Source organism: Cynara cardunculus, assembly GCF_001531365.2.
Source record: "Cynara cardunculus var. scolymus isolate 2C chromosome LG 2, CcrdV1, whole genome shotgun sequence".
Taxonomy (NCBI): Eukaryota; Viridiplantae; Streptophyta; class Magnoliopsida; order Asterales; family Asteraceae; genus Cynara; species Cynara cardunculus.
This window is the reverse complement of record NC_037529.1, coordinates 66,040,130-66,050,897: the sequence shown is the minus strand read 5'-3', so window position 1 is coordinate 66,050,897 and position 10,768 is coordinate 66,040,130. Positions and strand designations below refer to the sequence as shown.

The 10,768-nt window shown below is 32.7% G+C and overlaps 1 protein-coding gene across 2 annotated transcripts; it reads left to right on the top strand.

The window, feature by feature from the left end:
• The first annotated feature begins 2,631 nt into the window (after window positions 1-2,631).
• On the top strand, window positions 2,632-10,002 carry LOC112506591 (long chain acyl-CoA synthetase 8). 2 transcript variants are annotated; one of them, XM_025110746.1, is made up of 13 exons: window positions 2,632-2,716; window positions 3,372-3,946; window positions 4,023-4,103; window positions 4,181-4,441; window positions 4,772-4,903; window positions 4,987-5,005; window positions 5,069-5,160; window positions 5,272-5,501; window positions 6,657-6,774; window positions 7,500-7,631; window positions 7,704-7,838; window positions 8,575-8,781; window positions 9,629-10,002. In XM_025110746.1, exons 2-13 carry the CDS (start codon window positions 3,398-3,400, stop codon window positions 9,791-9,793), a joined length of 2,121 nt encoding a protein of 706 aa, XP_024966514.1. In that variant the 5' UTR covers window positions 2,632-2,716; window positions 3,372-3,397; the 3' UTR covers window positions 9,794-10,002. The 2 variants fall into 2 exon arrangements, with proteins under 2 accessions (XP_024966514.1, XP_024966513.1); XM_025110745.1 differs by having other exon boundaries at window positions 4,987-5,160.
• The last annotated feature ends 766 nt before the right edge of the window (window positions 10,003-10,768 follow it).

The following is a 10,768-nucleotide window of genomic DNA, read 5'->3' as shown; positions in this document are numbered from 1 at the left end:
AAATTTATAACATTAATTATATTATTAAAATATTATATATATAATAAAACATATTTTTTTATTAACACTTAAAATATAATAAAAATAGTTTTTCTTCATAATTATCATCTTAAAAAAATTAATTTTGGAGAATTTCATACTCTCTTATTTTCTTTCTCCATTTTATATAATCTGTTGAAGCCAAAATTTACTTAAAATCTTCATTTTCTCGATTTTATAAAATTTTGTTGGAGATGTTTCTTATATTTAAAAAATATATATTTAAATTAAGAGCATTACAACAGATTCTTTAAAATAGAGAAAATGGAGTTTTTACTCGTTTATATTAATCCAATAATTTTTCTATATTGTTCTTTAAAATAAAGAAATGTAGAAAACTCTTCATATATATAGAATCCTTCAAATTCTTTAGTGTAAAGAGAGAAATATTATTTTAATATTTTTATCTACGAAATTTATTTATTAATTTTTTACATAAAATCTTTTTAATAAATATAGTAAAATGATAAAATTATATAATATTTTAATAATATAATTGATATTAATTTCTTTAAAATAAAAAATTTGTAGAGTTTAATCTAATTTATTTTAAAGATTTTAACTTTAAAAAACTATATCTCCTTTAATAATTCAACAAATCACTAAAAATAGAAATTTTAATAATAAACAAAAACAGAAAATTGAAAGTTGGGGCCCACACTCCAGAAAAATGAACAGGTACCACGATAGGCTTCTAGACATATGTGCCTGGACGCATTACTGCCACCTGGCCATTTTTATTTTCTTTATTCTATTTTTATTTTTATTTTTAATAATCAGTCAACTATTAAAAAATAACTTCAATGTTTATATATAAATACATCAATTGAAGTTTACTTTTGTAATTTTGTGTACCAAACAATTTTTTCTAAAAGGTGATATCAAACAATTTATTAACCTACCAACTTCTAAATTAAATAAAGAAAAAGTCAATTTTTTGATGGAAAATTCTGGAACTGATGTTTTTATTATTATTAGAAAGGTACTCGTGTAATGCAACGAGATACATTTTGATTTTAATGTTTTATTTTATTTTATTCCTTATCAATATTATAATATGGTTTTATGTAGTTTTGAGAAACCGATAACGTTTTTATTTTTGAAGGTATTATAAAATTTTGAAATAAAATATATCGATATTAGTATCAAATTAATTATTTACAAGTTATTATATTTTTGTGTAATTTTTTTATAAATTAATCTAGGTTTAATAATGAGGTAATTTATTTTTGATTTAATAATATAATTTTTATAAGGATACTAATTAAGTATTATGGTAGAACACAATGATTATCTTAATTATATTTTTATTTTTTATATTTTCAATGAAATGTTTATTCTGTATCTGATTATATTTGTTTTTACTTACTTAGTGGAATTTAAGTATGAAGTTTTAATAAATTGTATTTATGCATAATTTACTTGTAATCTTAAATTTTAAGTAATATGTATCAATAAACAATACTTTATGTATAAAAAAAATGGGTTTTAAGAATTTTTGTCAAATGATTTATAATATAGTATAGATAGGTTAAAGTATATGTAAAAAAGTTTGTTGTAATTTTTATTAATTAGATGATTATTTTTTTGATTTGTTACGTAACTGATGGGTTCTTTAACTTATCCGGTTACTTTATCTTATTGAATAAATATGATAAAAGTTAAAAATCTTACATGGTAAAATAAATAATAAGGATCAAGAATTTTACCCAGTAAGTGAAAATGATTGTTTTTATCCGATAAATCTTTACCAAATAAAATATGGCGACATTTGAAGGGACTAAATTTTTACTGAGTAAGTTAAATAAAAATGCTTATTCTGTTGGATAAACGACCTATAATTTCAATTTTGACGATTTAAACATGTTCTGATTAATAATCAATAAACTTTATAACTATTGATGATATGATGTCTTATCTATATTATATTATAAAGTATTTGACAAAAACATTTAAACACCATTTTTATGCATAAAGTACTGTTTATTGATGTATATTACTTAAAATTCAAGATCATAAATAAGACGTGCGTAAGTACAACTTTTTAAGCTTCATGTTTAAATTCGTGTAACTAACTGCAGATAAATATTTTATTTTAAATATAAAAAAAATCTAAAATATAATTAAGATAATCATTGAGTTATAATAAAATACTTAATTATCATCATTATGAAAAGTTATATTATTAACTTAAAAATAAATTACTTCGTTATTAAATCTAAATTAAATTATAATAAATAGTTAATTTGATACTAATATTGATATATTTATTTTTGAAAATTTATGAAATCTTTAAATTTATATTTTATTTAAAAATAAAAATATTGTATCTCTTTTAAAATCATATAAAAAATAAAATAAAATATTAAAATCAAAATTTATCTTTAATACATTATACGAATATCCTTCTAATATTTATGATGTAAGATGAGTACGGAATGGAATAAATTGAAACTTGTTATATTAATTAATAAAGAAAATTATCCTGAGAATTGAAATCAGATATTAAATAGAAAATTGGCATAAAGAGACAAGGAAAACTTGTATGAGGCTCTCGAAAGGATCACAGACATACTGATACTATTAACTTCTATTTATACCTTTCTCCGCCTGGTTTTCTTTGCTCAGAAAAGGGAGCACCCAAACCAACCATTTGATTCATCCCTAAAGGATAAAGGTTTGTTCCCCTGTTTTTTTTCTTCGTATCTGTCATAGATTTGACTGGATGATTTCAATTTGTTTCACAAGTTTTTGCTTTCTTGCCAACTTGTTTTTAATCTTATGTGGTGATTACTTGCTGTAATATGATCCATGCTCCTAATTTTTCTAGGGTTTAAATTGATTGCCGAATGAATTTATCATCGTCAAATGCATTGCGTAATGTTCACGCATGCAATTTGTTGTTTTGGATGAGTTTTGTATGTATTCCCTTGATCAGTAGTAAATATTCGATTTTGAGTGATTTTACAGGTGGTATAGGTCAATTCTTTTGTTTTCGGGAATCCAAGTTTTGTGAATGTGATGATATTATGTGGGATCACTAGCCAAATTGTTTTCTTGATGCTTATATTTTATTTACTTTTTGATGTTTAATCCATTTTAATTGATTGTGCGCTTGTTGGTAGTAGTTTTTTTTCTTCTTAGTATGGAATGCATATGGATTTGCTTCGATAATGGATTCTTGATGCTTATATTATATTTACCTTTTTCATATATCATTAGTTGATTATGCGCTTCTTCATAGCAGCTGCTTTTATTAATTGAATGCATATAGATTTGACTTGGATCACCTTCTGATATCTACAAAGGATGAATTGTTTTTGGCCTTTCAGGGTAATAGCATTTTGGATTACATAGAATGGGTGATTCAGAAGGAACTCCTGTTAGTACTCCTACAACTGAAGAGATGGCTGTTGGCAGTTTCTTGTCCAATTTCATGGAAGAGAAGTCTTATGGTGCTGTGGTTGCTGTTATTATTGCCATTGCTGTACCATTGGTTATTTCTTCAATGTTTATGGGGAAGAAGAAGGCGAAACAGAGAGGAGTTCCAGTTCAAGTTGGTGGTGAAGCAGGTTTCACCATGCGCAATGTCCGATCAAGCAAATTAGTTGATGTCCCTTGGGAAGGGGCTACAACCATGGCTGCACTCTTTGAGCAATCTTGTAAGAAGCATTCCCAACTTCGGTTTCTTGGTACAAGGAAGCTGATAGCTAGAGACTTTGTCACTGGTAGTGATGGGAGAAAATTTGAGAAGCTACACCTTGGGGAGTATCAATGGGAGACATATGGGCAGATATTTGAGCGTGTTTGCGACTTCGCTTCTGGACTTATTCAGCTTGGTCATGACCCTGATACTCGCATTGCCATATTTTCTGACACTCGGTCAGAATGGTTAATGGCATTTGAGGTAGATGACCTATTGTTTTTTCTCCTGATATGTTTGGCTTATATGAACACCAGTTACAAGTCTATTATGGTTTCAGGGGTGCTTCCGGCAGAATATAACCGTTGTGACCATATATGCATCATTAGGTGATGATGCCCTAATTCACTCTCTTAATGAGGTGGGAGCACAGAGCAGTTTTTCAGGTTTTTAGTTTTATTTTTTCTTACAAGTCCTGATGATATAAATTTTCCACAGACAAAGGTATCGACCTTGATTTGTGATTCCAAGCTACTGCAAAAAGTGGCTACAGTTAGTTCGAGCCTGAAAACTGTAAAAAATGTCATTTACTTTGAAAATGCTAATATTGAAGCCTCCACAAATATCAGTGATTGGAAAATTTCTTCTTTCACCGAAGTCGAAAAAATGGGGAAGAAGAATCCAGTTCCTGCCAAACTGCCTATCAAGAAAGACATTGCAGTCATCATGTATACAAGTGGCAGCACAGGGTTACCAAAGGTTTGATTGTGCCCTTATTCTCCTATTATTCAGAGGTTAATGCCAGAAATCTAGGAACTGAATGAGTCAAACAGTGATGATCGTCTGTACTTGAAAATAACCTCCATCATATATTCAGAACAATAACCAAAGCCACATCACTAATTAAGAAAACATACAATAACCTTGTATATCACTTGAACTGTGGTCGCATTCTTACCAAACCGAACGAACCCAATAAATCCCATACAAGTAGGGTCTAGGGAGGGTAAAATGTACGTTGACCATTCATCCTCCCCAAGGGTAAAAAATTTCAACTGACGCTAACATACTGCTGTGTTGACGTTCTAGGGGGTGATGATGACACATGGGAATGTAGTAGCAACTGCAGCTGCGGTTATGACTGTAATCCCAGGAATTGGGACCAGTGATGTCTACTTGGCATACTTGCCATTGGCTCATATATTTGAATTAGCTGCTGAGGTAACATCATGCATGAATTTTTATTACATAAACCACCAACCTACTATATGATTGTCAGTTTGTCACATGCTGTTGTTGTGCAGACTGTGATGATAACTGCAGGTATGCCAATTGGTTATGGTTCAGCACTGACTTTAACAGACACGTCTAATAAAGTTAAAAAAGGGACCCAGGGAGATGCTTCTGCTTTGAAGCCGACCTTAATGGCATCAGTTCCAGCCATTTTAGATCGTGTCCGAGATGGAGTAGTAAAGAAGGTCTGTATCAGGCTTGCTGAATGGACTTCGTTATTGTCTCTAAAAGAAACTATGTCTCTCACTTAACTTATTGCTTCTTATTATTCCAATTGTAAAATGGATATATTGTAGGTTGAGGAAAAGGGAGGTTTGACTACAAAACTTTTCAATATAGCCTTCAAAAGACGGCTGATGGGAGTACAAGGAAGTTGGCTGGGGGCATGGGGGTTAGAGAAGATACTGTGGGATGCCATTGTTTTCAAGAAGATACAGTCTTTACTTGGAGGAAAAATCCGTTTCATGCTCTGTGGTGGTGCTCCTTTAGCTGGAGATACCCAGCGATTTATCAATGTCTGCATGGGGTAAATATCACATTGTCTACACCTGCTGAATAGATAACATCTGTTTCGTTTGTTTATTTATTGCCCAATTCGTGAAATGGGCCTCTTATATGGCGAATTTGATCGAGTATGATATAGGACTTCTATGGTGGTCTTATATCAAGCCACTTAATCATGGATTTTCACCTCAACATGCAAGTAATAGCCTCGAGTAGTCGCTTATACAACAATGCATCTTATCTTTTCCATAAAACAGGATTGGGATTCATTGCATGTTATATGCCATATAGTATCCACAACTACTGTGACCCAGACTTATGCTATTGAACCACACGTTTTTGAGGATCTTTAGATATATGAATAATGTTTGAAAAAGCTTTAAAACTGAAACCACGCCCAGAAGTCATGTTCTGCTGTTGCCTATAGCCATAAACGTTCCAAACTTCTCCGGTCCATAATTCATTCTTTGTAGTTTGCTATATTATTCCTGCAAAAGTAAGCTCATTACAGGGTGTAGTGGTGTTATAGCTGATTTCCATTTAGGATTTATCTACTTTTCCACCTGTGAAGAGAAATGGACTATATACCGAAGATGAGAAGAAAACATATTCCTAAGATATGGATAAACCAATGCATTTGTATGAAGCATGATCAATAATCAACAGATGACGGGAAACAAGTATATAAAGAACAACTGCATTTCTTGCAATGTCAAAAGTAACTCGTGTTTCCTAAAAGTTAGAGAACTCCAGGTCTTCTTGAAAAATTTCTTGTTCAAATTTTGATATTTTGATTATTACATTTTGACATTTGGTGGCTAATTAAAGGAAAAGAAAAACATGTTGACTAGAACTTCAATAGGTGCAGGCTTCAGAATAGGAAAAAGGGGTTACTTTTAATTTATGAATGATATTGACGTTATTATTGTTGGCCGAGTAGCAAATGGCCTCAATCTTGTCTTAAATGGGCAAAATGAGGTCTTAAGCCTCTCTTTGCTGTTTATGCATCCAATCGACAATTTTGAGAAATTTTTGGCTAGCAATGAATTGAAAACCTTACAGAATTCTCATCCAAATTTTGTGTGGAATGTAAGCTACATGCAGTTGTTTCTTTCGATTGCTAGTCTTGAGTTGTGTGTAAATGTTATTTGTCTTTTTTTCCAACACTACTCCTCAGGGCTCCAATTGGCCAAGGATATGGGCTGACGGAAACATGTGCTGGAGCTGCTTTTTCTGAGGCGGATGACAGCTCTGTTGGGCGTGTTGGTCCACCTCTTCCTTGTGCCTATATTAAGGTATGAGAACTTATGATTTGAAAAAGAAACATAATCACGGTGCTCTAAGACCCCTTGGTTTGCGAGAGTTGTTGCATAGCAGCTTCCTTGCATTTTGCAAAGTGATTGTTTCTTCGACTCAAAACTGTGACCTTTTGGTGACACATGAGTAACCATACTGGTTGCTTTAGGGCTCATCCCTGTATGCAAACTTATGATTACTGATGAATAATAAGATTGAACCGCTAGCTGGCACTGTATTAATCTCAGAGTTCCACAATTGGAATCCACCTGTTCTAATTTGTTCCAAAAAGATGGTATGTTTTACTGTTGAACACTCAAAATAAAATATATGTTGTTCCAAATTACCCTTACCCCCAAATAAGCTCCAAAATTAGTTGCTTTTTTCGCTATGGTTAGAACTGCCAAGTGCAAATTATCTATATATGGCTACCATGGGGAAGGATGTACCAAATGAATAGAGGGAGTATTAGTTAAGATGGATAACTAGATGAGGGAGTTTGGAAATTACAAAGAATAAAACAACCTCTAGAAAAGGCTATGTAACAACTTCCTTTCCCCTTAATATCTTCCTAAATTTTTTAGGACTTGGGCAACACAATCCCTGTATCACTTCTCTCTTTTCTTTCTTGATCTGAGTAATCGCAGATGAACTAGACGTAATACTTTGAACAAGAATATGATTTATCTAATTAATGTGGCCTGTGGGTCCTCCTCTATTGCAGCTCATTTCGTGGGATGAAGGTGGGTACTTAACATCAGACAAACCGATGCCACGAGGTGAAGTTGTAGTTGGTGGCTTCAGTGTGACTGCTGGTTACTTCAACAATGAGGAAAAAACCAATGAAGTTTATAAGGTGTGTGTATATCATTACATTGCTCATTTTGACTCAATTATTGTTATTGCTTACATCGTCTTCTTGGTGCAGGTTGATGAAAGTGGGATGCGTTGGTTCTACACTGGGGACATCGGAAGATTTCACCCTGATGGATGCCTTGAAATCATTGACAGAAAGAAGGATATTGTAAAGCTTCAACATGGAGAGTACATCTCCTTAGGGAAGGTACACCTCCAAACCATGTTGAACATCTGTTCAACGTCCTTACTGTTGTATAATATTTATATACAGCAAAACTCGCACACACTCCTCAGTGTTGGTGAGGCTTGAACCCTCCAAGGAGGTTGAGATCTACCGGTAACTCGGGTACAGCTGGGCCAATGATCCTTTTGATATCCTTGCCATTGTTTTATGCAAGACAATCAACCATCTTGGATGAGCTGTCCAACACCTCACATCCCCCCACACTAAATTTTTCAATCATAAGCAAAGGACCTTATTTCTAAATGCTTCCAACAATAGAGTGCAAAGCCATCAGAAGATTGACATGTATGATCTGTTTGCCTTGGTTGTGTATGTCACAGATGATAGTAGGGAAAATATATACTCCCCGTGTCCCAAAATAAATGTCCACAATGAAAAAGACGCACAGTTTTAAAACAAACCAAACGAACCTAGTAAATCCCACTCGAAAGTAGGGTCTGGGAGAGGGGGAGGGGTAAGATGTACCCGGACCTTACCTCAACAAAGTTTTAGATCTGTGTAACTATTACACTTTTAATTAACTAAATGACAATTTTATCCTGATTGATAGAGGAAGTAGGTTGATTGGAAGTAGGCACTTCCTTTTGAAAATGGACACATATTTTGGGAAAATATAAATTTGGACATATATTTTGGGGAGAAGGAAGTAAGATTCGAGTGCGCATATATTCTGCTTATTCTGGTGTTTTAATTACAGGTTGAGGCAGCACTTGCATCAAGCAAGTACGTCGAAAATGTAATGTTACATGCAGATCCCTTCCACAGTTATTGTGTTGCCTTAGTTGTCCCTGCACGCCAGGTTCTTGAGAATTGGGCACAAAGTGCGGGTATTAGTTACAAAGATTTTGCTGAGTTGTGTGGCAAAAAAGAAGCTGTCTCCGAGGTTCAGCAATCTCTTGCCAAGGTTCTTTCCTGAAAAGCTCCTATTTTTCGTTTTATGGCTTGTTTGTTAGCAGCTCAATGAGCTTAATGGAACTCACAGCCTATTTCAGTCAGCTATACATGACTGTTTGCTAGTGCTTAATGATATAGAAAGTGACTTATTCAGTAAGCTTTTAGGGGGGAGCTTTATGCAGAAAGCCAAAAAAAATTCATACCTTCTTGACCTAATTAAAGAACACGTTCATTCCATCTATGAAGAAGTCCTCCAAAACAAAAACCTTCCCAATCTATTAAGACAGATTAATACACACAGACTGTTTATCCGTACTGGACTTAATGGAAAACGAACCCCTTAGTCTGTGTTTTAACTATAACTTATGCCATGATGTTTCTAATTGCTATTACTATTCAACCTTCATTGCTACCAATTTGAGACATCTAGTTGACTCAAAATCCTTAATATAAAATGAACAATGGGGGGAAAGTTCATAAATATTTTTGAAAACCTAAGAACCAACCATTTCATGTATTATTCATAATGAATAACCCTGAATAATCATGAAATATTATTCATCATGAGAATCATGCATTTTCATAACTCATGATATCATGCAATTTTATTCTAAACGATTTTCATCATGAATATCTATCAAGACATTCTCGTGAATAGTTGGTTCTCAGGTTTTCAAAATATTTATGGTCATCATTTGAACCTGCCCCATGAACGATGTCTGCTAATCTTGTGCAAGCCCCTGCATTTAGAAGCGGGACGTTTAATTGTTTAAAAATGCAGAAAGGAATTGGAAACAATCTTGGTAAATATAATCATTTGGATCAAGGATTAAGTTGAATTTTTGAATCTTGTGCAGGTCGCGAAAGAATCGAAGTTGGACAAGTTTGAAAACCCAGCGAAGATCAAGTTGATGCCGGATCCATGGACTCCGGAATCGGGATTAGTAACAGCTGCTCTCAAGTTAAAGAGGGAACAACTGAAGACCAAATTCAAGGATGATCTGCAAAAGCTATATGACTGATTTGCCCCTTTTCTTGTTCCGGTAAGGTGTAGCTCTACAAGGCCATACGCTTTCTCGTTTCTTTAACATTTTTTGATTTCGTCGTTTATACTTTACAAGATTCATGTGTTGATCTTCGCTAGTTTTCTCTTATAATGTGTCTTTTGAATACAAAATGATTGTTTTTCGGTTGAATACTTTCGGGTTTAATCAATACTTGATTGATTTCAGAGGACCGCTATCACGAATAGAAGTATTCAAACGAAATCCTTTCACCAAAACATGTTTTTGGAAAGAAATTTAAGTCGGAAGAATGATGAGAAAGATGTGTGTTATGTGTTACCGTTTGTGTAAATGTTATTGGAATCGGGACGCCGATTCGGCAAATAGACATCGTCAAATATGTCTATTTGCGGCTAGTGCTCGTACAGATAGTCGTGAGTCGGTAACATGCATGATTCGTCTCGGGGATGCTAATCCAGTGTCAAGATACAACTCGGTGTGACGTTTGGTGTAACTGAATATGAATATGATAGAACATATAAAATGATTAATTTACCTCTAACGGTGTTATTTATAATTTTGATCAATTTACGTGATTCATTAAATTAAATAAAATAAAATACATATTTTTTGTAAAAAATATATCAATATACATTTTTGTCAAGATGTTGAAAATGACACGAAAATAAAAAATTGTTGTAGTTTTTAATTTTTATATTATACCTTTTATGTATTATTTTTTATTATTACTATTTAATAAATTACATAAAAATCAATCAAAATATAAAAACTAGTAAAGTTAAAAGCATAAAACAAAATAAATAAAATTTAAATAATTAATAAAAATATAAGAAGGGAGGCATATTTGACTTTGTGAAAAAAAAAATACTTTGAGGTTATATTGGTAAAATATAGGTTTGTTCCACCTTCAATAAAATGGGAGTGGAACACGTCTATTTCACTTTTTTCACATACAAGTTTTGCCAAATGTGG

What these genes read in the sequence shown, in the direction of transcription:
- LOC112506591 (XM_025110745.1), top strand. Translation starts at nt 3,398, where the DNA reads ATGGGTGATTCAGAAGGAACTCCTGTTAGTACTCCTACAACTGAAGAG. An exon ending in GCAGCACAGGGTTACCAAAG is followed by an intron (nt 4,442 to 4,771) that starts GTTTGATTGTGC and finishes TTGACGTTCTAG; the next exon opens with GGGGTGATGATGACACATGG. An exon ending in TATTTGAATTAGCTGCTGAG is followed by an intron (nt 4,904 to 4,986) that starts GTAACATCATGC and finishes GTTGTTGTGCAG; the next exon opens with ACTGTGATGATAACTGCAGG.